Source organism: Monodelphis domestica, chromosome 1, assembly GCF_027887165.1.
Source record: "Monodelphis domestica isolate mMonDom1 chromosome 1, mMonDom1.pri, whole genome shotgun sequence".
NCBI classification, from domain to species: domain Eukaryota; kingdom Metazoa; phylum Chordata; class Mammalia; order Didelphimorphia; family Didelphidae; genus Monodelphis; species Monodelphis domestica.
The window spans coordinates 397,494,991-397,522,443 of record NC_077227.1 but is presented as its reverse complement, the minus strand read 5'-3'; the positions used below and the strand labels follow the sequence as shown (position 1 = coordinate 397,522,443).

The 27,453-nt window shown below is 40.5% G+C and overlaps 1 protein-coding gene across 3 annotated transcripts in view; it reads right to left on the bottom strand.

Annotated features, from left to right (window-relative positions):
* The window catches only part of SGK2 (serum/glucocorticoid regulated kinase 2), a 69,116-nt gene that overhangs the window by 23,751 nt on the left and 17,912 nt on the right, over positions 1–27,453 (bottom strand). For all 3 annotated transcript variants that reach the window (XM_056811860.1, XM_056811861.1, XM_007474309.3), the window contains exons 3-7: positions 22,737–22,786; positions 17,791–17,848; positions 7,257–7,340; positions 6,672–6,803; positions 5,228–5,340 (exon numbers count right to left, since the gene is read on the bottom strand). In XM_056811860.1, the coding sequence (XP_056667838.1) occupies positions 5,228–5,340; positions 6,672–6,803; positions 7,257–7,340; positions 17,791–17,848; positions 22,737–22,786 (437 nt within the window). The remainder of the gene's footprint in view (positions 1–5,227; positions 5,341–6,671; positions 6,804–7,256; positions 7,341–17,790; positions 17,849–22,736; positions 22,787–27,453) is intronic.

Sequence of the window (27,453 nt, the reverse complement as noted above, 5' to 3'; positions counted from 1 at the left end):
AAATATCTAATAGTTTAAATTGCAAAGCCATGAATTTGGGAGTAAATATAAATCTCAGGCTCCCTGGCTATGGCATGCCTATATCCTTGGGGAATAATGCTCATTTCTAGATTGTTTGTGAACTATGCCATAGGGAATTTACCAAAATGCAACCCATTTGATTTGCCAGGGATAGCAAATGTTTAACTGGAAGGAAAGTATAAGCAATTCCCCTCTCCCCTCCAGTTCAGTTATTACAATCACAGAATGTAGTTATGTATGATAAAGTTTTATTGTGCTAACAAGGTCTATGATCCCTTTATAAGGTTCAAACACCTCCCTCTTTTGAGTCAAGAAGTGAACAATGATTGGCTGAGCAAGAAAATAATCCATACCCCTTTGGGCTTTAAATAGTTAAAACCTGAACAAATTTTGGGGCAGCTTGGTGGTACAGTGGATGGAGCACAGGCTTGGAGTCAGGAAGACCTGAGTTTGAATCCAACCTAAGACATTTACTAGCTGTGTGACCCTGGGCAAGTCACTTAAAACTGAATTCAAATGTGACCTTAGACAATGGCTGTGTAACATTAGGCAATTCACTTAATCCTGTTGCCTCAGTTTCCTCATCTGTCAAATGAGCTGGAGAAGAAAATGGTAAACCATTCCAGTATCTTTGCCAGGAAAACCCCAAATATGGTTTGGCATGACCAAAATGACCAACAAGAAGCAGAGAAGAATATTAAATTATGGAAAGGATCAAACATTGGGAACTCAGTTTAGCAACCCCCTCCCAGTAGAAATGGGATGTATAGATTCCTTAAGAATAAAGAATTGTGGGGGCAGCTGGGTAGCTCAGTGGATTGAGAGCCAGGCCTAGAGATGGGAGGTCCTGGGTTTAAATCTGGCCTCAGATACTTCCTAGCTGTGTGACCCTGGACAAGTCACTTAACCTTCATTACCTAGCCCTTACCGCTCTTCTGCCTTAAAACCAATACCTAGTATTGATTCCAAGACAGAAGGTAAGGGTTTAGAAAAAAAGAATAAGGAATTATATTTTAATTATACAAAATTTTAAAGGCAGGGATATCAACTATGATCTCAGATTGATGATAATGGAATACTATTGTTCCATAGAAATGACAGACAAGACGATCATGAAAAAACCTGGAAAGCCTTCTTTGAACTGATACAAAGTGAAGTGAGAAGAACTAGAACATTGTACCCAGTAACAGCAATAGTATATGATGTTCAGCTGTGAATGACTTAACTATTATCAGCAATGCAAGGATCCAGGGCAGCTCCAAGGGACTCATAACAAAAAAGACGATCCACTGCCATAGAAGGAACTGCTGCCGTCTGAACTGTCCTAATATTAACGCAGACCATTCTTCCCTTTCTTTCCTCCATTAATTTTCCTCTATTATCAGCGGTATATGTCATCTTTCACAACATGACGAACATGGAAATATGCATTGTATAATACACATGTACGACCTATATCATACTAGCTACCATCTTGGGGAATGAGGAGGGATGGGAAGGCGGGGAGAGAACATGTATCAAAAAATGTCAGAAGATGATTGTTGAAAATTATATATCTGGGGAAAATAAACTTTTTTTTTTAAAGAAGGAAACTACAAAGAAAGAAAGAATTTCTAGGGATTATAGCATCAGGAGCTATGAGTGAATTAGTCCTTGTTTCACATGTATCCTCCTCATGTAATTCACTTCCATGGTGCTTTTTAAGTTTGACTCCACCTGAGGGATGCTGATGGATATGATATGTTCTTGTGGGACAGTGTGCCCAGGCTCAAAGAGAAAAGGATTAAACCCTGTTCTAACTGTGCCATTTGAATAAACAGCTTTACTAAGAGTTAATTTTGTCCCGTTTGTTTGTTTTTTGTATGTCTGTTTTGCTTACCTTCTGCCTTAATATAAATTCAGACTCAGAAGGGCAAGGAAATTAGGGTTAAGTGACTTGCCCAGGGTCACACAGTTAGCATCTGAGGCCAGATCTGAACAGCAAGAGTCTTCCAGATTCCAGGCTCAGCACTGGCCACCTAATTCCCCTTTTCAGTTCTCAAAGACGCTCAAAGCCAGATCTAGGCCAACTTCCACCTCAGGCAGTAGCGTCCAGCACCTCTGTCCTCTCTCTGAAGACATATTCATCTTCCTTATCCCTTAAGTCACTTTCATATAGCCCTTTTTTAAAGACAGAAAAAACATTCCTCTGTGATTATTCTTTAAAACTCTGGGTCTCACCTTTTGAATAGTAAAAGGAATGTTGGCTTTACATTCAGGAGTCTTAGATTTTAGTGACTGTCCTATCACAAGGTAGCCTCATAATCTATGTAAAGTCACCACTCTCTAAACCTCAGTTTCTTGTTCTGGAAAATGAGGACAGCATCTGGTCTGCCTAACTTATGGAGTATTTATGAAGATGTAATAAGATGATAATATACAAGCAATTTTAAAATTGCATAAAACACTATACAAAATGAATTGTTAATAATTCAATCAAATCTATATTGATTAATATTAATAGATATGCATTAATTAAGCATCAGCTTTGTACAAGATGATGAACATAAGACATAGGCCCAGACTTAGAAATTTAATTACTATATTCCAGACCCTTACCACTATTACCATCCTAATAGCTTTCAGAGGGAAGGATAAGTAAATATTGTTGTCTTTGGATTCTTGATGGAAATCGGAGCACTGAAACCTTAAGGAATATTGTGAACGCTGCAAAGGATTAGACCAGAAACAAAAAACAAACTATTCTCCCAATTTCCTTCAATTTATTTTAATTCAGCAAACATTCTTAAATATCTCCTCTAAATCCCTATTCTAACTACTTAAATACCTACTTAAATTCTTAAATACCTACTCTGTGGAAAACACTGGGAGTTCAAAGCTGAAACTCAAATAGTCTCTGCCTTCCAGGGACTTGTATTCTATTGGAAAGTAAAACATGTACCTGATAATTATCATTTGAAGGCAATAACATGAATAACAGGGAATAGGTGATTCCCTAAAAGGATCAGGATTCTTAAAGGAGGACTTGAGGAGTGAATAAATGCCTGGTCATAGAGACACAGAAGTTGGAAATGCAGTGTTGAGTTTAGAAATAGGTAGGAGGTCATTTTGGCTTGAAAACAGAGTACATAGAGAAGGGGGGAAATACCTCTTCTTCATTCTAACAACACCGGGTAAGTGTACCCAAAACTCAGAGAATTTGCCAAAACAAAGTGCTGCAAAAACTTACCTCACAGTCTGAGAAAGGAAAGACTGCCTCAAGGCAGGCATGACAGGAAGCAGAGTGGCTACAGTGGTCGGACAAAGCCAGTTTTCTATAAAAAGGTCAAAGTCACAAAGATGGTTCTGAAACTAGAATGTATTGGGCCCAACTACTGACCATTTAGATATAAGCATTCTGAAATGTGAGGAGAAAAGATGGCAAGTGACCAGGTAAATCATCACTAAGTCACATCTCTTTTTTTTCTTTCTAATAAAAACAAAATGTTGATACTAGAATATTTATATTCCCTGGTCCCATATTTACTGTTTAGGGAGGAAAAAGCCTTGAGTAAACCAAACCATATGATGTGAAGCTTTTTTCTGTGTAGAAAAGGCTAATGTATGTTTATAAATGTGGCTAAGTATGGAATTTTGATTACATACAGAATCGGATTTGAATTTAGTTCACACAGATGTCTGGACTCAACATTTTTTGTCCTTCAGAATGCCCAGTTGAAGACTGGCAAACTGGGAATGGGGAAAAGAGGTATCAATTATCCAAGATCAAGATAAGGACATGTTATAGAATAGCCCAAATTAGCTTCAGGTCCTACTCCAGACTCTTCAGCCAGTCCCATTTGGGGACTCATCAAGTTTCAAGTCTTCTTCCAGAATCAAATCACTCTGAGTGCTTCTGGCTTCCAGCTTTGAGAGGGAAGATGGCAAAGGCCAACCTCACTTCAGATTGCTGAAGGAAAAGACTCTGGGACAATATGAGAGGAATGGATAGTCTCTATCATGTTCCCATCCCCAGCTCGCGTCACTAGAGACCTTGGAGGGGTTTGAGGAATGGAGGACTCTATCTCTTGGTTGAGCTGAGATATCTCATCCCATTTTGGAAGAACCCCTTCATCCTGGGCTTTCAGTAAACTTTGTGTGTTTTCTAGTGCCTAGCACAGTGCTATACATAATAAATACTAGATACATATTGCAAAATTATTGAACTTGCATCATTGCTGCTTTGGGACCTACTGAAAGTTCCATCTTTTTCTCTGTAAAGGGCATCCTTGTTGCCTGGCTAAGTTCTCATTGGAGAAGTAACCAGGATGACTATTTAAGCACTATTCCATGGCTCTGTGAGAGAACCAAGGAGGAAGTATATGAGGAAAGTCTAAGCGATATCAAGATAATAGATGTCAATAAAATATATTTTTAAAAAGATAATGGAGCCTAGAAAAGGTGCTACAGGAAGCAATAAGGGAAAATATTTCAGTTTTCAAAAAGAGAAAAGAATTGGAGATAGCTAAATGGTTCTGTGGATTGGGAGCCAGGTCTAGAGATGGGAAATCCTGGGCTCAAATCTGGCCTCAGACACTTCCCAGCTGTGTGACTCTGGGCAAGTCACTTAACCCCCATTGACTAGCCCTTACTTCTCTTCTGCCTTGGAATCAATATACAGCATTGATTCTAAGATGGAAGGTCAGGATTTAAAAAAAAAAAAGGAAGAGATACACACTTTAAGTCAGTGAACTTGACTGGCATAGCTTGTAAACAGCTAAAATATATTAAAGAGATGGTTAGCAAACATCTGGAAAAGAAGTCCTCAAACTGCTTTGGTCCCAAAATCTCTTTAAACTAAAAAATTGCTAATAATCCCCCAAAGAATTTTTATTTTTGTAAGTTATATCTATTGGTATTTAAATTTCAGAAATCAAAATATCTTCATACTATTATAAAAACAGTTTTGACTTCACACATCCTCTGAAAAGGTCTTGGAGTCTCCCAAGGCTTCCCAGACCATATTTTGAGAATTGCTCATCTAGACAAGGAAGAAATTAGGAATGGGGAACAAAAAAATAGAGCATTTTCATTAATTATTTTGTTAAATTTAACACCCACTTAAAATAAGCTATATATGACTCTTAAAAGCACCACCGGAGCTAAGTCTATGAGATATTCAAAGTATCTGATAGTGCTCATTTTCATGTACTTAGAGAAAGCTTACCTGTAGATGATGTTCAGAGAATGCAAGTAGCCTATAGCACTGGCCACCTCAGCAGCATAAAATCGAGCTCGAGGTTCTAGAAAACAGTGCTCTCTCTGCAAGTGGAAGAAGAGCTGAAGGAAAGAATAGCTTATAAGCAAAGGTCTCCTTGCATGAAGTGGAAACCATTTTCATTGATCATCTTTAATACTCCTTGGCTAATACTAATCACATACTTTATAACAGGAAATATATAAGAGGTTATAGATAGCTAAGTGATTCAGTGGATAGAGCATCAGGACTAAGGTCTGGAGACCTGAGTTCAAATTTGACCTCTGACATTTCCTAGCTGTGTAACTCTGGGCAAGTCATTAAACCCCATTTGCCTAGCCCTTGCCCTTTTGACTTGGAGTTGTTAAAAAGACAAAAATAAAGATTTAAAAAATTTTACTTAAAAAAAAAAAGATTGAGGAGCTAATGAGACCAAGGTTATGTGGGCAATTTTGCTTTGGCTTTTTCTTTAATAAAGGAAAACTTTTTCCTCACCCAACCTACCTCTTAAGATTATGAAAGAGTATTTAGTTGTTGTACAATCATTTTTCAGTCGTATCCAACTCTTTGTGACCCCATTTGGGATTTTCTTGGCAAAGATAAAGGAGTGGTTTGCCCTTTCCTTCTTTAGTTCATTTTATAAATGAGGAAACTGAGGCAAATAGGGTAAAGTGACTGGCCCAGAGTCACATAGCTAGGAAGTTCTGAGGCTAAATTTCAACTCAGCAAGACAATTGATTCTTCCTGACTCCAGGCACTGTATTTATTCTATTCACTATGCTACAGCTCATAGGGTTCAGAGACCTACCCTAAATTCTTCCCATTAGGATCATTCTTTTTAAAAAAAATTCCACGATACTAAATTAAGGTTTTGTGTCAACAAAAGCCAAAATTCACATCCTTTTAATCATGTAGCCTACCTATTTTCCAAGGATCAAAATGAAGTTTGCTGGCCTAAAATTTATATTCTTTTCCCCTTTTGAAAATTAGAAAACTTTCCCCTTATCTAATCCTATATCTATTTCATTTACTAATGTCTTTATATTTTTAAAAAATCGATTTTTTAGATTTTCCCTATGTCCCTTCCAGCATTCAGATATATTACCCCATCAGCAAGAAAGTGCAGAGCATATGGATGGTCTGAGATAAGCCCAGAACAGTGAAAGACCCTCTTTTCCAAAGTATATTGATAAGAGTCTGGAATTTGGAGTCAGAAAATCAAAGTTAAAATTTCAGTTCTGTCATTTGCTATCTATATGGCATTGGGCAAATTCCTTTCCCTTTGGGCCACATTCTCCTCATCTGTAAAGGGGCTTGAGCTGAGTCATCTCTAAGCTCCCTTCCAGCTCTACAGCTGTGATCCTGTGATTTTCAGTCTGCCTGATGTGGCCATAGAATGGTGCTGATCACTCACCTCTCCTCCATTGACGTAGTCTAGGACAAAATAGAGCTTCTCTGAAGTCTGAAAGGAGTAGCGGAGGCCCACCAGGAAAGGGTGCGTCACATTCTTTAGGAGCACATTACGTTCTGCCATGATGTGATTTTGCTGCCAGGATGGATTCATACCCAAGGGGAGATAAGGGGGGGGGGGGGAATCAACATTATATTGCTTCCTGTCCCAACACACAGACCGGGGGGAACATGGAGGCCTTCCACCCTCCTTTATAGGCTTCCAGCCTTCCCTGAATGGTGGTGTCTATCCAGGGGAAGCAAACATAGTTCTCAAAGAGGACTAGCTGGCTCTGTCTGCATTCTCCAGCGATCTGGTGCCAGGCTTTTGAGGATGGACGAGAAGAGCTCATCCTAATCAGGCATAACCGAGGAGGAGGCCAAGCCAGAGCCAGCTAAACAGAAACACTCACTCATGCAACCCCAAACCCCAGGAGGCTGGTTCTGGGCTATTATGTCCAGAGCATAAAAATGTTTATTAATAACTTTCTAAGGACTTCATTTGTGGGGTGAGAAATTTCTCCTGTTCTTACTACTCAAGCTCCATTACCTCTTTCTTTTTCAAGATGGATTTTTTCTGTAAGACTTTGACAGCATAAAACTTTCCATCAGACTTCCTTTTGGCCAAGAGAACCTGCAGCAGAAACACAAAAGGGTTAGCAGTAAGTGAGGGCCGCCTGGTTTCCAAGTAGCTAAAAAACTTCCAGAAAGAAAAAGGATGTGACTGGCTCCATTTGGACCAGAAGGTAGAAAGGATGTGGAACAATGGGTAGAAAATGCAGAGAGGAAAATTTAGGCCTAAAGTTGGGGAAAAACTTCCTAACAATTAGAGCTATCCAAAGGTCAAAAGATTGGGCTCCCTCCAGAGGCGGTGAGGGTTCCCCCCAAGATGTCCTTTTTCCCCTCGCTGGAGGTCTTCAAGCAGAGGCTGGAGGTCCACCACTTGTAAAGTATGTGGAACTGGGGATTCATTTTAGGCCGAGTTTGGATTGGATCAGGGGTTCCTAACCTGGGATGCACATACCCTCAGTGGGAATGACAAACTCATCAAAAGAATGGGGAATATTTTGATTTAATTTTTTAAATTGACTTCTAATCAATAGTTACATTTGCAGTGTACCCTTAGAGAAAGACATCTAATGCTTCCTAAATGTGCTCATAAGACTTGAATTTAATTATTTTATTTCTCATGTTCATGTGCATCATAAATCCTAGATTTTATTTCTTTTCCTGCTGAATAGATAAGCTTCCCTGAAGGCCAAGGGGTATGAGAACCTAAAAAGCTTGGAGATCCCCTGGACTAGCTAAGGGGAGCCTCCTCACACCACTCAAATTCTGAGATCCTAGATTTCCAGAAGCACAATGTAGGGCAAAGTGCCAGACCCTCAGAGACCTTAGAGCTAGGTGACTGAGCTCAAGTCATTTCACCTGACCAAGCCTGAATCGCCTCAGCTGTCAGTCAAGAAAATAATATTTGCACTATCCTTTTAGAAGGATTGTGGGCAGAAAAGGGTTTGTTTCATAACCCTCAAAGCACCAAAGAAATCCAAATCAATATTATTGTTATATTCCAGCTTGGTAAACCCAGGAGAGAGAGAGAGGACCACTGAGTGGGATCCTTGGTTTCATTCCTGAAATATACATGTGTTTGGATATGCACATCTATATGTATCTGGATATGTAAGTACACACGTATGTTACAGCTGAGTAGCTCAGTAGAGAGGATGCTGGATCTGGAGTCAGGAACACCTGAGTGCAAATGTGACCTTAGATACTTACTAGCTGTGTGATCCTGGACAAGTCAGTTAGCATCTGTTTGCCTTAATCCCCTGGAAAAGGAAATGGCAAACCACGCCCATATCTTTGCCAAGAAAACCCCAAATAGGGTCATAGATGGCCAGACATGACTGGAAAATGACTGAACACACATGTGCATGTGCATACACATATATGTATTTGTGTGTGGATAGATGTACATATACCGATATATCCAAATGCTATTTTTTAAAAAATTTGAAGCTAACAAACACCAAATAAATTAGCATTTCTATATACAAAGAACAGAAAAAGCAGCTTGCCTAGGCTGCTACCAATCAGCACCATGGACTTGCTTGCTTCCTTCTCCATTCAAGTGTACAACAAATCAAACAAGCTATTTTCAAAGCTCTCCCACTTGTCTGGATTTCTTTCTGTCATTTTTTATTTTTAAACCCTTACCTTCTGTCTTAGAATCAATATTATGTACTGGTTCTAAAGCAGGAGTGGTAAGGGCTAGGCAATGGAGGTTAAGTGACTCTGGAAGTATCTGAGACCAGATTTGAACCTAGGACCCTCCCGTCTCTGGGCCTAGCTCTCAATCTACTGAGCCATCCATCTATACCTTGTCTATTTTTTTAATGCTTCAGTAACCTTTTTTTATTTGTATTCCTTTAAAAATTTTTTTCAAGAAATCTACTATTAGCTTGCTTCTCTTTCTGCTGAAAAAAAAAATATTAAAGACACGAAATCTCTCCAGGAAGCCTCAGCCGTTCAGAATTGGTGATGAGTATTGTTTCCCCAAGAAGGTAGAACCAAGATCTCTGTCATCAGTGGGGAAAAGGTGGTTTGTAGGAAGTGTGCTCTCAGAAACTCACAGCCCAAAATGAAAAGAAGGGAGAGGGGTCAAGTTATCTGAGTTAAACTAACAAAAGACACTGGAATGCCAACACTGATACCAAAAGGATACTGAACCCTCTGGACCCTGTCTCTGAACAATCCTTCTGGCAGTGATCCATTCTGGAAATTCCCACTGAGCTTCCCAGTTGTACTGCTGGCAGCAAATGATGGTACCTGGTTTCCCTTTTGTTTGCAATTCTTATTAATTCTTATAGCATCAACCTGAAGTTTGGCATTTTAACCTTAGTTTCCCTTATCTTGTACACACTTAGCCAAGGTGGTAGTCATAGGATCACAGGATTCAATTCTGACTGGGACATAGGAAAAGGCTCCACTGAGCCTTCTTGATCAAAGTTCTTAAGCCTATAAAAGCTGCTTTTCTTACAGTGTTGTTCTATAAATTGTTCTCTCAGTTCTGCTCACTTCACTCTTCATTGCTCATACAAGTCTTCCCAGGTTTCATTAAAACCATCCCTTTTGTCATTTCTTCTTATGACAAAATAGCATTCCATTGCACTCCTATATCAGTTTGTTCAGACATTTCCCAGTTGATGGGCACCCCCTTAGTTTCCAGGTCTTTTTGACATCATAAAAAGTGGTAGAAATATTTTTGTACATATGAGTCCTTTTTCTTTGATCTTTTCTGGGTAGATTGTATTACTGGGTCAAAAGAGTGTGCATATGTTAGTGACTTTGGGGGCTTAGTTCAAAGCCTGAGCCAGTTGATGCCTCTATAAATAATGCATTAGTGTGCCTGTCTTTCTGCAGTCTCTCCAGCATTTGTCATTTTCCTTTCTTGTTAACTTTGCCAGTCCAATGGGTATTACTTGGAACTTCAGAGTTGCTTTAATTTGTATTTATCTAATTATTACTGATCTAGAGCATTATTTCAGATGGCTATTGATAGCTTGTATTTCTTCCTTTGAAAACTGCCTTTTCACCTCAACTCATGCAAAGTGAGGTGAACAGAACCAGAGAAACAATCTCCATAGTAACTGAAATATTATAAAGATTATCAACTGAGGGCAGCTAGGTGACTCAATGGATAGAGTACCAGGCATGAAGACAGAAAGTCCTGGGTTCACATCTGGACCCAGACTCCCTAGCTGTGTGACCCTAGACAAGTCACTTAACCCCTTTACTATTCTTCTACCTTGGAACCAAAACTTAGTATTGATTCTAGGACAGAAAGTAAGGGGTTTGAAAAATAAAGAGAATCAACTGGGAAAGGCTTGGTAATGCTGATCATCACAATGACCCACCACATACCATTGCACACCTATCAGATTGGCCAATACTGTGTCAGTAAAGGAAAGTGATAAATGTTGGAGGGGATGTGGTAGAATTGGGACACTAATTCATTGCTGGTGGAGTTGTGAATTTCCCCAACCATTCTGGAGGGCAATTTGGAACTATGCCCAAAAGGTTACAAAACTGTGCATACCATTTGATCCAGTAAAGACACTACGAGGTCTATATCCCAAAAGGATTTTTTTTAAAAAGGAAGGAAAGAATCTACTTGTAAAAAAAAATACTTATAGCAGCTCTTTTTGTGGTGGCAAAGAATTGGAAATTGAAGGGATGTCCATCAATTGGAGAATGGCTGAGCAAATTGTGGTATATGATGGTGATGGCATGCTCTTGTGCTTTAAGAAATGATGAACAGGAGGATTTCAGAAAGAGCTGGAAAGCCCTTTGTGGACTGATGCAGAGAAAAATAAGGGAGAACATCAGGAAAACATACAATTTTTCAGTTGTTTGAGTTTTTGATTTTACATGATTATTCTCTTACAACAACGAACAATATGGAAATATGTTTTGCATGATAATACATGTATAACCCAGATTGAATTGTTTACCATCTCCAAGAGTAGGGAGGGAAGAGAGAGAAGGAGATAATTTGGATCCTATAACTTCAGGAATCTTATGTGGAAAATCATGTAATTGGGAAAATAAAATATCTTTAAAAAACCAAACAATTACCCACCATAGTTCAAAGGATTCAGGATGAGGAAATGCTTTCTGGCTCTAGAAACAGAACTGATAGACTCAGAGTGCAAATCAGAGTGGTTTTTTCTCTTTTCCTTCCCCCTAGCTATCCCAGAACATGGCTAATTGGGAAATGTGTTTTGTATGGTCTTTGTTGTTGTTATGTAGTTCTTGCCCTCTTAATAGGTGGGGAAAGGATTGGGATAGGAAGGGAATCTGTAACTGAAATTTTTTTAAAATTACATTATATTAAATTTTAAGTAAAAAAAAATTCTGCCTCTTCACACCCTTTAATTACTGATCCATTGAGGAATGAGAGACTGGGCTTGGAACAGAGAATCTCTGACTTCAGTACAATGCTTTCTTGAAGGACTGAAGCCAGTGAGTGTGGTAGCCACGGTCCATGGCACGTAATGCACCAAAAGCCAGTCACTCCAAATGTCCTCCAGGAGAGCAGGACAGGGCATGTCTTCTGTCGACGTTTGTAATGCAAGATGGAGAAGAACAAGCATTTATTAAGTGTCTCCTATGTACTAAGCACTTCATCGGCATTACAATCTTCACAACAGCCTTGAGAGTGGGGACCATTATTTCCCCTGTGTTACAGTTGAGGAAACTGAGGCAGACAGCAGATCACTGACGTGGCCAGGGTCACAGAACAAACAGGGAAGTGTCTGAGGCTGGATTTGAGCTTGGATCTTCCTAACTCCAGGCCCAGCACACTATGTGCCCGTCTACCTATGCCCTGCCTATGAAGTGAAAATATGGCAAGAAGACTGATGAATGCAGAGATTATGGGAGAATGTATATAAAAGTATTCAGAAAAGAGTGAGCAGAACCAGGAAAACAATATATACAACTATCATGGAAAGAGAAAGAGCAAGAAAATATAACTAAATGCTATGCAATTTTTTTTTTCTGAACCCTTACTTTCTGTCTTAGGAACAACTCTAAAACAGAAGGGCAAGGGCTAGGTAAGTGGGGTTAAATGACTTGCCCAGGGTCATACAGCTAGGAAGTATCTGAGGCTAAATTTGAACCCAGGTCCTCTGGATTCCAGGCCTGGCACTCTATCCAGTGAGCCACCCAGCTGCCCTATGCTATACAATTACAATGACTGAGGTGGTCCTGGAGAAGAATAGCCTCTCCTCTCTATGGAGGCTGGAGTTGGGGGGATAGAATACTGTATATACATTGTCAGACACAGTTGATATGTTAGTTGGTTTTGCTGAATTGTTCCTTTTCTTTTTTCATCTGTTGCTACAATTGTGGTTGACTAGGTGGGGGAGCAAGGAGAGATATAGTTGGAAATATAAAAACAAAAGCTACCAAGATGAATTTTTAAAATTGGAAATATTATAAGAAAATCACTCAAACATTTTTGGTTGAGTTAGAGGAGGAATTAGTCATTGCAGTGACTTCTATGATGCTGAAGGACTCTCTGAGTTTACTTTTTGTGTCCTCGATTCCATTGCCAGGGAAGCAAAGGTGCTCCACCCTAACTACAGTTTTGAATGCCCCCAAACTTGGCAGACAGAGGATGCTGGCTAGTTTGAGGGGCTCCATAGCTCAGTGGATAGAGCACTAGACCTAGAGGCAGGAAGTTGTTGTCCGGCCCTTTCAGTCATGAGCCATTTGGGTTTGGGGTTTGCCATTTCCTTCTCCAACTCATTTGACAGATGAGGAAATTGAGGCAAAGCGAGTGATGTGACTTGCACGGGCTAACACAGCTAGGAAGAATCGGGAGGCCAGATTTGAACTCAGAAAGATGAGTTTATCTGATTTCAGGCCCAGCACCCCATGCACTGAGCCATCCCAGGGTCAGGAAGACTAGAGTTCAAATCTAGTCTCAGATACTTACTAGCTATGTGTCCTCAGGCAAGTCATTTAACTTCTGCCTGCCTTAGTTTCCCCAATTATAAAATGGACAAAAATAGCACCTACCTCCCAGGGTTGTGGTAAGGATCAAATGAGATATTTGCAGAACACTGTTAACCTTAAAGCACTCTATAAATATCAATAACAACTCTCATCATCATTATTATTGGCTACCCACAGGTTTGACTCTGCCCTGTGCTTCTCAGTCCCCTACACCAGGACTCTGACACGGCCAAAGACAGGAAGTCTGTGCGACTCTCCCAGGAAAGTTGGCCAGTACAGTTTTCCAATTGAAGTTTATAACGGAGTCACTTTACTACGGCACTCTCAGACTTGTACATGGGGCCAAGGCCAGGTCATTTCCTGGCATCAGATCCTATCAGGTATCCTGAAGAAGGAAATGTCAGGCATCTAGATGGGAGGTACACTGGACATGGAGTCAGGGAGATCTGAGTAAAATCCAGTCTCCAATACTTAAATAGCTGTATGACCTTGGGCAAGTCACTTAATCTTTTTTTTAAAACCCTTACCTTCCATCTTGAAGTCAGTATTGTGTATTGGCTCCAAAGCAGAAGAGTGGTAAGGGCTAGGCCATGGGGGTCAAGTGACTTGCCCAGGGTCACACAGCTGGGAAGTGTCTGAGGCCAGATTTGAACCCAGGACTGCCCATCTCTAGGCCTGGTTCACATCCACTGAGCTACCCAGCTGCCTCCAAGTCACTTAATCTTGTTTGCCTCCCCCACCAAAAAAAGGGAAGAAGGACATGGCAGACCACTCTAGTATCTCTGCCAAGAAAACCCCAAATGGGGTCACAAAGAATCCAACAGCCTGAGATGGCTGAACACCACCACCCCAAGTGGGCATCGAAAAAGGAACGTGGGGGGATGAAACAAAATGATTGAGAATTTCAAGTACGAGCTTCCTTAAGCTCTCCAACCAGTTTCACTATAGCATGTCTAATCATTAAAATGTACTCTGTCCCGGGGCACCTAGGGCATGCCCTGCACCCAGCGAGAGCGGAAGATAGTTGATGAGTGGCTCACTGCTCTCCTCCGTCACAAGCAAGAGACAAGCCAGAATCTGACTCGAAAATTTGGGAGTCAGATCAGTTTTATCAACTTCCAAGAAAAAAATCAGAACCCCAAAATGAGAGTCTTTTGCCCAGAGCAGCCGTTCCCAACCTTGATAAGAAATGCAGATGAGGGGGGAGGAAAAGAAAAGGATCTTTGTTTCCAATGAATAATGTTTGAAAATGACCAAATAAAATAATCTTTAAAAGGAAAAAAAAGAAAAAAAATGCAGATGAGGGACGCAGACACTGTAAGAGTCTGAAGAAGAACTCCTTTTTGTATTATTGGTAGTCTGGTGAAGCCTTGGACCCCTTCTCAGAAGAGCATTTTTTTAAACCGTCACCTTCCATCTTAGAATCAATTCCAAGTATTGGTTCCAAGGCCGAGGAGCAGTAAGGGCTAAGCAGGTGACGTGCCCAGGGTCACACAGCTAGGAAGTGTCTCAGGCCAGACCAGGACTTCCTGTTTCTATGCCTGGTTCTCTATGCACTGAGCCACCTAGTTGCCCTTCATTTTTTTTTAATTCATAGTTGAAGGAAGTAATACATGTCCGTTAGAAGCTGGTACAAAGAATTTAAGATGTAATTTTCTTCATTAGAGGTCATCCCCTGAACCTGTTAGATTTCCTAGTCAAACAGATCACCTAGAAAGGATCCCAGAGAGTTGAGTCCATTCTGATAAGTTACTTATCTGAACCAAGTATGAGGCAGGCAGGAAGTCACAGGGCCACCAGACTCTCTCCCTGCCCTGTCCACCCTCCTCTCTCTCATATGTGCGTTGGGAGAAGATAAAAGAATCCAAGGCCAAGGTGGAAGAGATAGACTGGAAACTCAAAAGTCTGAATAACCACAAGGCAACAGCTGGCTGTGGAGAGGCCACTGAAATCAGAGTTAAGAGAACCAGGATACCCAGTGGAATCGTGCGTGGGCTATGGGAGAGTGGTGGGAGGGGGGAGGGAAGAAAAGAAAATGATCTTTGTTTCCAATGAATAGTGTTTGGAAATGACCAAATAAAAATTAAAAAATAAATAAATACATATATATATAACTAAAAAAAAAAAAGAGAACCAGGGTTCAGAGCCTGACGCTTCCCCTCTTTGCACCCTATTTTTCTTCTTTGTAAAAGGATGGTTTTAGGAGGCAGCTGGGTAGCTCAGTGGATTGAGAGCCCAACCTAGAGATGGGAGGTCCTGGGTTCAAATTTGACCTCAGACACTTCCCGGCTGTGTGACTCTGGGCAAGTCACTTGACCCCCATTGCCTATTAAAAAAAATAATAAAGAAATAAATAAAAGGATGGTTTTGAACTAGCTGATCTCTAATTAGTGTCTCTTCCAGCTCAGAATACTTTGCTGCCTGAAGTAAGTGGAATCGTTCCATATGGAGAATGTCTTAAGTTATAGCAGTAGTAAAATCTAAAAAAAACAGGGAGAGCAAAGTGGACCAATGTACTTTTTGGTTATGTCTATACCTTTCTGATTTCAAATCTCAGATACTTCCTCGCTATGTGACCCTATGGAAAGTCACTTAACTCTGTTGGCCTTGGTTTCTTCATCTGTCAAATGCACTGGAGAAGGGAATGGCAAAATATTCCAATAACTTTAAAAAACAAAACACACACCCAAATGGGGTCATGAAGAGTCAGAATGGATTGAAATGATTATGAATTTTTTTTTTAAATAAAAACCCTCACCTTCCATCTTGGAGTCAATACTATGTATTGGCTCTAAGGCAGAAGAGTGGTAAGGGCTAGGCAGTGGGGATTAAGTGACTTGCCCAGGGTCACCCAGCTGGGAAGTGTCTGAGGTTAAATTTGAACCCAGGACCTCCCATCTCTAGGCCTGGCTCTCCATCCACTGAGCCACCCAGCTGCCCCCAACTACATGATTCTTACCAAAAATAATAGACCCAATATCTACCTTAGTTTCTAAGATTTGCCTCTTGCTTAAGAGAAGAACAATATCCAACTATGAGAGCAGAGGACTCTAATGAACAGGAGATGTGAGTCAGCTTATTAGCATATTCTCTTGCTTTTATAACACAGATAACCCAAAGGTCCTAGCTTCCTTAAGTAAGAAAATTCTCAATGTGAAAGGGTGCCTGTATAGTGAGGATCCAGGGTGATTAGAATTGGGGAAAGATCTAGAAAGACTAACAAAGTCATTTTCCTTTAGTTTTTCTTCTCTTGAAAGCTGAAAGGTTCATCAGGCTTTTAAACTGTGGGGCTAAATTAAATTATTCTTCCCATTTCCCCTCCATTTTCAGCCTTTAAGACCCAGGTCAAGTTTCACCCCCTCCAGGAAGCCGCCCGTAACTATTCTACTAGGTCTTTCTCCTCTAAATTCCTGCACCAATTATGACTGTGTGAAGGTATGGCAGGAGTGGGGCTTTGAGAAATACTTGAAGGGAAATTCAATTAATCCAATGAAAAGTATTCTATTGATGATATGAACATAGACATCAATGGTATGAATATCCATTCTGTAAATCTTGACATAAAAAAGGGACAATTAATAGCCCAATGATAGCTAGAACAGCAGGCTGGCTCGCTCTAATAAGAATGAATTTTCTATCGATACATATGAAGTCTAATGAAGCTTTTTAAACTATCGACTTCACCAGAACAAAACGGAGATGACAGAGCTGACTGTCAGTGTGTCCTTCGAGGCTGGGGTGGGGTGAGGTACCTTGGATCTGGCCAATATCAGCTTAGGCTTCATTCACAGGAACTTCAGTGACCAGACAAGGGAATAGATCCTGTGGCCGGATCATAATTTGAGCACTATTTAATTCCCAGTTATTATACAGAAAGGCTGGAAAGCATCAGCAAGAAGCCAGCCAGGACGGTGAAGTCCCTGGAGATGGTGCCATAGGAAAATCTTTTGAAAGAAATGGGAATTTTGGTATAGAGAAGACTTAGGGGGAGACATGATAGCTGTCTTAAGTATCCAAAGGATGACAAATGGAAGAAGCATTAGACTGTTGCTGCTTGGTTCTAGGGAACAGAGCTAAAAACAGGGTAGAAGAGTTGAAGTCAACAAGCATTCTTAGTACTAGGTGCAAGTACTTGGCTAAGTTCTAGGAATACAGATGAGAGCAAAAAGAATAATTGTTCCTGCCTTCTAATGGGGTAGAGGTGGGGAGATGAGGAGCAGGGCAATGGTAGAGGAATCTAGAGAGTCAGAATGGATATATATGCTGGTTTAGGCTAAGGAAAAAGTCCCTGACCATCCTATCTAAGCTAAATCTGAGTTAACTGTTAATCATTGATTGGAGATTTTATTTAGCCAAGATCCCTCAGGATATATTTTGAGCATGACCAGTTTGCCTAGCATGGAGCCCACTGCAGTCCCTTAGCACTTGGGTAGGGGTAACCTCCTTTGATTGGCTATTTACTTCTTTAAAACTGGGGAGCCTGAGAAGGGTTACACTTAGTATCCTGAGAATGTTTGGGAGTAGGAAGGGAGAGATTCATGGCCCCAGATATCACTTACTTTTCCATAGTTCCCCTTTCCAATCACTTTCAGAAAATCAAAGTCTGTTGGTCTTGCACTGTTGGAAGAGAAGAAGAATGTATTACTGATAAATATCTTGTCCTAACTAATGGCATATTAAGAAACCACCTAAGAGCTCCTCGGAGGGGAGAGAGAGAGCCAGGCTTGGAAAGAAGAGGTCCTGCATTCAAATTTGGTCTTTGACACTTGTTAGCTGTGTGACCTTGGGCAAGTCATTTAATTTCAATTGCCTAACCCTTACAGTTCTTCTGCTTTAGAACCAATATTTAGTACTGATTCTAAGAAATAAGATAGTTTTTTAAGCCACCTGGATTTTCCCAATAGAAAAGTAATTATAATCATTGCCTAGTTTTCAGCTCATTTACATGATATTGGAACATGCTCCAGACCCAAAGCAAATTGGCTTTTCTCTAGCATTTGAAATATGTGTTAGATTACAGAAGGAGGAGGAGAAGAGAAAGGAAAGTGTAATCATTAAAAATAATAATATCTATCTTCCAATAAACTTTATAAAAATATATATGGGTAGAAATATTATTATTTTTAATTATTACAAAAGGAAAGAAGAAACTAGAAGCAGAGAAGAGGAGCAGAAAGAGTGCTGGCCCTCAAATAGAAGGACTTGGATTTAAATCCCAGCTTGGACATTCACTGCCTATCTGACCTTGGGTGGACAAGTAGCTTTACCTCCCTAGGTCTTGGTTTCTTATACCTATAAAAGACAATGTACTTTGGACTATATGGCCCTGGTTTCTCTTCCAGCATAGACCACTGAGCCTTAACCACATTATGGTAAATCTTGAAATCCTGAAGTGAAGGCCACCATGTTAGCATTAGAAATGGCCAGGAAAAGAAAAGGGCATTCCTTACTAAAGACAACAAAAATAAAAGGAAAGAAAGAAAGAAAGAAAGGAAGAAAGGAAGAAAGGAAGAAAGGAAGAAAGGAAGAAAGAAAGGAAGAAAGGAAGAAAGAAAGAAAGAAAGAAAGAAAGAAAGAAAGAAAGAAAGAAAGAAAGAAAGAAAGAAAGAAAGAAAGAAAGAAAGAAAGAAAGAAAGAAAGAAAGAAAGAAAGAAAGAAAGAAAGAAAGAAAGAAAGAAAGAAAGAAAGAAAGAAAGGAAAGGAAGGAAGGAAGGAAGGAAGGAAGGAAGGAAGGAAGGAAGGAAGAAAGGAAGAAAGGAAGAAAGGAAGAAAGGAAGAAAGGAAGAAAGGAAGGAAGGAAGGAAGGAAGGAAGGAAGGAAGGAAGGAAGGAAGAAAGGAAGGAAGGAAGGAAGGAAGGAAGGAAGGAAGGAAGGAAGGAAGGAAGGAAGGAAGGAAGGAAGGAAGGAAGGAAGGAAGGAAGAAAGGAAGAAAGGAAGAAAGGAAGAAAGGAAGAAAGGAAGAAAGGAAGAAAGGAAGAAAGGAAGAAAGGAAGAAAGGAAGAAAGAAAGAAAGAAAGAAAGAAAGAAAGAAAGAAAGAAAGAAAGAAAGAAAGAAAGAAAGAAAGAAAGAAAGAAAGAAAGAAAGAAAGAAAGAAAGAAAGAAAGAAAGAAAGAAAGAAAGAAAGAAAGAAAGAAAGAAAGAAAGAAAGAAAGAAAGAAAGAAAACAGGGAAGTACTTCTTGGGAAAAGAGAAAAGTGTCACCACAAACAATGAAAATGGGAAGAAAAACTGGGAAGGACAATATAGTTCTTTGTTAGGGCTGTAGACAACTCTTTAGGTATTAACTCACCTCCCATAAATAAAGCATCTCATTCATTCAACAAATACCTCATAAAGCACCCACTCTGTGAAAGTGTCAGAGCTTGGGAAAGGAGAGGAAACAAGGAGGACTCAGTCCCTGTGCTCATCCATAAAGTCGAACAGATTAGACTGCATGATCTTTAAGGTTCAGCCATCCTATAGTCTCAGTTGCTTTCAGCTTAGCAAGTTTGAAAAGGCACGTAAAAAAATAACTGCATGACAGATCAGGGTACGGCACTGTTAAAGGACTGAAAGGTTCAGGGTGCAGCGGGAACACAGATGAGGAGGGAAAGTTTACTTCTCTCTGAGGCATTAGGAAAGGTTTCCTGAATGAGACTTCATGTGAATTGAGCCTCGAAAGACAGGATTTTAAGAGGCAGGATGAAGAGAGAGAAGGAGAAACATGGTAGGAAGAAGAAAGAGCATGGTCAAATTCACAAAACGAGGAAAGCACAGGACACATTTGGGGAATGGTCAATTATCCACTTTAGCAGGAGCAATAAGATTAGAGGAGGAGAAAAGTTGTACAAGTAGATGGCAAATGCTGGATCTGAGGTGATATGGGGGTACAGGCTTACCCCAGATATCCTAACACCCCAGATTGTGTGCCAGGTCAGAGTGTACATAAAAGACTCATTTTTCCTTGCATTCCTACAGCCCTAGGGAAGGTGACTTTAAGCCCCTCTGGCCTCTCCCTTCATTCTTTTTTAAAAAATTAATTAATTTAAGCCCTCACCTTCCATCTTAGAATCAATATTCAGAGTGGCAAGGGCTAGGCAATGGGGGTCAAGTGACTTGCCCAGGGTCACATAGCTAGGAAGTGTTTGAGGTCACATTTGAACCCAGGACCCTCTTGTCTCTAAGCCTGGCTCTCAATCCATTGAGCCACCCAGCTGCCATCATCCTCGATGAGCACAGATAGGTACATCCCAGCTTGCTCCTGATAAGCATCTATTTTATATCCCAGATATCTGATTATCCTCTAAACTGGACAGTTTGCCCCCTTTTGATTTTGAGGCATAGGACATAACCACATGACCCATCTCAGGTTCCAGAGACCCAGTAACACACCATCATCATCCTCTCTCTGGTCATGTAGGCCCTGTTTTCAAAAGGGTATAAAATGCCCAGAATATATCTCCTCTAAGAACACCGGCACACTGTCTCCAGGCCTTTCAACAGGACTTCCAAATTAATACATTTCTCTTTTTATTTTTAAGCTATGTTTTGGAGTCTTGTATTCTTGCAAAGGGTAACTTGTCCTGAACCTGAGGTTTCACCTCAAAGCTCTCCCACAACAGAGGAGCTTGAATATTAGGGTAAGGAGTTTGGTCTTTGTTCTCTAGGCCAAAGGTCTCCAAAGGTGGGGCTGTGCCTTGACCCCAAGGGATTTGAAATCGACCAATCAAGGAGTGGAAAAATGGGTCACTTCTCATAGCCAGCCCTGGACTTGTCTCTGATCAACTACCTTCACCCCCTACATCATTAGTGACCAACTCTCCCCTACTCTGCCCTCTTTCATCACTGGCCTTCCATTTTTGGCACTGACCCTTCAGGGCAGTTATAATTTAACCCTGCACCCGAAGTAGCTGGTAGTGTCGGCAAAATTCCCTGCCTCATTTATGGTTCACCCATCTTCTCCATCTCCCATCACATCCCAAAGTCTGTTTCAGGGAAATGGCCAATGAGAAAGAGCCCTACCTCTTAAACTTTTCCATTTTGGGGTGTGCAAAGTGAGCCAGAGAGGATAAACAGGTGTGTTCGTTTATTATATGCTCCCTCCCTCCAAACCACCCCTTTTCTTTCTTTTTTTTTTAAACCCTCACCTTCCATCTTGGAATCAATACTGTGTATTGGTTCCAAGGCAGAAGAGTGGTAAGGGCTAGGCAATGGGGGTGAAGTGATTTGCTCAGGGTCACACAGCTAGGAAGTGTCTGAGGCCACATTTGAACCCAGGACCTCCCATCTCTGGGCCTGGCTCTCAATCCTCTGAGCTACCCAGCTGCCCCCTCAACCTACCCCTTTTCTAAACTTCCCTATTACTTACTATTAAGGAGACCACTCGCCAACCTTCCAGCGTCCTAGGTTTGTAACCTCAGTGCCCCACTCAACTCCTCACTTTCCATATATATTATATCTGTATCCTCATATGTATTTTGAAAATACAAATAAGATTTGACTATTTATTGGACATAAAGATATAGATATAGACATAGATATAGATATAGACATAGATATAGACATAGATATAGATATAGATATAGATATAGATATAGATATTTCCCCCTATATCTAATCAGTAGCCAAATCTTATTTGTATTTCCACAATATCTTTCTCCTTCTCTTTACTCACATGGCTATCTGTCACTCTAACTCAGGGCCTTCATCACCTCTTGCAAGATTTTTCAATAGCCTAGTCAGTCTCAGGGCCTCAAGTCTGTCCCCTCTTCCTTCTCAAAGCCATTGGTTCACAGAGACTTTCCTAGAGTGAAGGTATAACCATATCACTCCCCCATTCAATAAAATCCAGTGGCTTCCCATTAACTATTAAATCATATTTGGACAAGGAACAAATATTACTTCACCGTCATCTCACCCTTTTTATTAATCTATTTTATAAAAGTTGTATAATGGACCACATTATTATAATAGTAGTACAATTAAAAAAGTAATACAAATTACAAGTATGTAGTATGCAAAAAAGTAAATATATACGTATACCCAACATTTTTCATTTACATGGAAGTTTGAAGATTACTGAGCTAGGCAATGGGGAACCAAGTGAAGAATTTGGGTAGGGAAAAGATGTGCTTTAGGAAGACTGAAACCTGATAATTGCTTGTATGCAAGTGGATTGTATGAGGGAGCCTAGAAACAGGGGATCATAAAATCCAATGAGCAATGTACTTTCTCCCAACCAAGAGTCTTCCTGAGCAGCTAGGTGGTACAGTGGATAAAGTACCAAGCCTGGAATCAGGAAGACCTGAGTTCAACTTTGGCCCCAGACACTAGTTATATGACCCTGGGCAAATCATTTGACCTTATTTGCCCCAGTTTCCTCAATGAACTGGAGAAGGAAATAGCAAACCACTCCAGTATCTTTAACAAGAAAACCCCAAATGAGGTCATGAAGTCATAGTTGTCATGAGCAACAATAAACAAAAGGGATCTTCTCAAGGAAACCTCAGTTCTTTAAAAACTTACTTTGGATTTGCTGAAGGTCCCAAGTTGATATTTCCATTGGGTGTTGAAGTCTAAAATAATAAAATTTAAACAAAAGTAAAAATTATTTAAAATCACTTTTATTCCTTCGATATTTTCTTTCTCAGAAGTCACAAACAAATCTATAAAGATTTATTATTCTGTCTGTGAAGTAGGAAAGGATCAAGTATTGCCTTCATTCAAAGATGAAGAAAAAGCGATTTTTTCCCAAGTTACTTAAAGAATAGTATCAGGACAAATAGTTCTGAACCCCTCGACTTCAGAACCCAGCTTTCTGTCTATTCACTGGACCTATAGTTTGCAAATTGAAAAACAAATATTTAGAGACTAAGAGTGGGATATTGCTGTTGTTTGTCCTTCGTTTTCAAAGAGGACCAGTGACATCACAGTGATGGCATGACTTGCATATGAATTGGATTTAAATAAGGCAGAACTGATGGGTTGCGCAGAAAGGGACATAACAAATAATAGACGTGACAAATCCAGGAGGGTTCAGCCATAGTGCTGCTTATGGTGCCTAGCAGCACTATCACTAATTTTGTATATGAGGCAAGAATGTAAAATTAGTTCCCTCCCCCCATCCTAATAGTCTGGGGCTCTAGGAAGAGCTGAGGTGTACTTTGTATACTTTATATACTTTTCTATGCCCCTTGGCTTTGTACTCTGAGGCAGGCACTTGCCTCTCCCGAAGCCCTGCAGCAAGGGGTAGGAAGACAATGGGCAAGACTCAAAGAAACAATTATTCAACTTCCCAAGATCACTATGGATGAGGGATACGAAAAAATCCAGTCTTCACTGAGTTTATATCAGTGTAGGACAATTTCTTCCCGCCTCTCATTTTGTGAATGCTAAGGAGAGAACCTAAAGATGTGAGAGATCCAAAAGATGGCCAAGATGTAGTCCCTGTCCTCGAGTTTCCTCATCTGTGAAGTAGGCGACTGGAATCGATGGCTTCCAGGGTTTTATCACCTTATGATGTCCCATCAGTTAGTTTGAAAGGAGGTCAGATACTAGAGAAGAGAAATTCCTGGAGGCAGACCCGCAGATTTCAATTTCTTAAAAGTTGGCTAGTAACACATTTTATAGCTGATGAGTAAATGAATAAAGCATGTATTGCACACTTACTATGGGTAAAGCCCTGCTGTCAACGCCAGGCAGAGGTAGAGAATGGAGGAGAGGTAGCCCCTTCTTGATCTTAAGGTCACCCACCAAGTTAACCATAGAGCTGGAACTAGAACCAAGGTCTCGACTCCAAATTTAGCACTTTGTTCCACATAACATCCTCCCATTCCATGTGACACAGCCCCAATCAGTGAACTCCAGAGGCTCCCCATCACTTCCAGGATCAAATACAACATCCTTTGTTTGGTTTTCTTTTTTTTTATTTAAATTAATTTATTTAGTCAATTTATAACACTATTTCTTGGTAACAAGAATCATATTCTTTCCCTCCCTCCTCTGCCCCCACTCTTCCTGTAGCCGATGCACAATTCCACTGGGTATTACATGTGTCCTTGATCAAAACCTATTTCTGTGTTGTTGATGTTTGCACTGGGATATTCTTTTAGAGTCAACATCCCCAACCATATCCCCTCAGCCCATGTATTCAAACAGTTGTTTTTCTTCAGTGTTTCTACTCCCACACTGTGTTTGGCTTTCAAAGCCCTTTAGAATCCAATTCTTTCCTACCTCTCTAGTCTTCCTCTCCTCTTGCATTTTCATTGGCTGTCCTCCAACCCTGGAATGTCCTCCCTCCTCACCTAAAGCTCCTGGCTTCCCTAGCTTCCTTCAAGACCTAACTAAAACCCCAGCTTCTGCAAGAACTCTTTCCCATGGCCTCTGAGTGCTAATGCTTCCCTGAGATTATCTTCATCTTGTATATATTGGGTTTGTCTGTAATAATGACCAACATTTTATAGCACTTTAAGGTTGACAATTAGGGGCAGTGAGATGGCTCAATGGAGAGAGAGCTAGACCTGGAGTAAAGAAGGCCTGAGTTTAAAACTGATCTCAGGCACTTACTAGCGTTGTGATCCTGGGCAAGTCACTTAACTTCTGCCTTAATCCACTGAAGAAGGAAATGGCAAAATACAGCAGTATCTTTGTCAAGAAAATCCCATGGATGGAAATGGGTTCGAATCAAGAACATTTGTGATACCCAGTAGAATCACGCGTCAGCTATGGGATATGGGGGGGGGGGGGGGAGAAAATGATCTTTGTCTCCAATGAATAAGGCTTGGAAATGACCAAATAAAATAATGTAAAAAAAAAGATAAAACTAAAGTAAAAAAAAAAGAAAAAGAAAATCCCATGAACACTCTGATTCAAGGGGTCCCAAAGAGCTGGACACAACTCAACAACAAAAGGCTTACAAAGCACTTTATAAATATCCCATTTAAAATTCATAATAATTCCGGAAAACAGATACTGCTATTATCCCTATTTTACAGATAAGAAAACTAAGGCAGACAGAAGTTAAGTGGCTTACTTAACACTGTCATATTTACATATATAGGTACATGCATATAGGCATGTCTACAATATAATTGCTTACTTTGCTGTCTCTCCTGTAGCAGTCCACACCTATCTAGGGACAAGGGAAACAGAATGTAAAGATTGTTTTAGAAGAGAGCATGCTCAGTCTTGCGCCTGGCTGGGAAAGCCTTTGACCCTTGACCCCAGCTTCCCCCAGGTGAGGCAGGAAAACAGGTTTCTTTGTGCTCACCTGGCTAAGAGAAACCACACCTATACCTTGTTGTTAAACAATGATAATCATCCCTATGTATTGTGTATATTTGCATATCAAAGACATTAAAAGCAAGGGCCACAGCAAGCTCCGCCCTCTTCCTCTCTTGGATCTTAGCTCTCACTAATGTCTGTCCTTGCTGGAGCTTGGCCTCTGGCCAAGCTCCATCTTTAATTCCTTTCCTTCTCTATCTGTCTCACCTGGGACCTGGCTTTTGGCCAGGCACTCTCTTTTCTCTATCATGTCTCCGACCTGTGTGGTATTAATTGTGGATCTCAGGATGGATCATGCCTCTGTGACATCCTAAGATCGGGGTTCTGCTGTGGCCCCATTATAATCAATAAGGCCTGGTTTCTGACTCATTTCTGCCACCTCATATCTATAACTTGGCTCTACCACGCTCCTCGGGGTATCCGAAACTTCTATCCTTTTTCTATCTTTTTACCTTGTGGCTTCTCACTGGCCGAGAAAGCCGCATCTCCCATTAGACTATAAACTCCTTGAGGACAAGAGCCGTTTTCAATCTTCTTCACATCCCTAGGTCTTAGCACAGTTCGTAAGCACTCATACTAGGTGCTTAATAAAAGCTTCTTGACTTGACTCATTTTACTACAACACTACTACATCCCTACATCACTACAACATTAATGGTTAATATTTATTTAGTTCTTCAAGGTTTGGAAAGCACTTTACACATTTTATTTTACTTTATCCTCATAACAACTCTGGAAGATATGTGCTCTGATGATCCCTATTTTGTAGAGAAAGTTAAGTGCCCAGGGTCACACAGCTAGTGTCTAAAGGAGAATCCAAACTCAGATCTTCCTGCTCTAGAGTTCTATTCAACTATTATTTTCCTTTTATAATGAAAAAAAAAAGGCCTATGTATGTTATAAGGATTTTGTTTTTCTTTCTTAATGGGAAAATCAAAGATGAAAGAAGTATGAGAAAGGCAGATTTTTTAACTTAAAAAATTTTTAATAAATTGTTTAAAATTCTCCTCAGGAAAGTGAGGTGAAACAGTGGATAGACTACCAAGCCTAGAGTCCAGAGGTCCTAGGTTCAAATGTGGCCTCAGATACTCTTAGCTGTGTGACCTTGGGCAAGTCACTTAACCCCCATTGCCTAGCCTTTACCACATAACATTGATTCTAAGATGGAAGGTAAAGGTTTAAAAAAAAAAACAAAGCATCCCTCTTGGATGGACCTTCCAATATGTCCCCTTCCCCCTTTCCTGCCTCCTTTTTTTGTATTATCTCCCCCTTTAAGTTTTAAGGTTTTTGAGGGCAGCTGTTGTCTTTCTCTTTATTAATTGTATCTCCAGAGCTTAGCACAGTGCCTGGCACATAGTAGGTGCTTGAGAAATGTTTATTGGATTGGATCTCTCTCACTCCAAAGCAAAACCAACCCATCTGAAGGACTTGCAGAAGAATCCATTGTAAAACAGCCAATCTCTCAGCCCTACAGACAGAATGGAAGGACTCTGGCCAAGGCCTTCTATTTGGCCTCCCTCTCTCCAAACTGAAACCATCCCCCAGGATCAGAACTGACACCATACCCTTTTTCAAAACACCTGCCCCAGCCCAAAGAACTTTCCTAAGCCTCTCCACCTCTGGCACAGGCAGCAGCAGCCCATAGACCTGGAGAACTCAACAGCAGGAAGGGACCCCAGATATTATCAAACTCAGGCCTCCAGAAGAGGAAACAATTCCAGAGAGAGGAAAAAGTTTGCTAGAGGTGATACTGGGTTAGAGACTGGGCCTGGACTAGAACCTTAGTTTCCTAATTCATAATCCAGTACTGCCCAAAGCAGCTCAGAGCAGGGGTCCCACCCTTATTAATTTAATTAATTTAGAAATGCTTCTTCCCAATGGCCCCTTCCTATAAGCAGAAGGTGAGACTGCAGGACCTCAAAAAAAAAATATATGTGTGTGTGTGTATATATATATATAT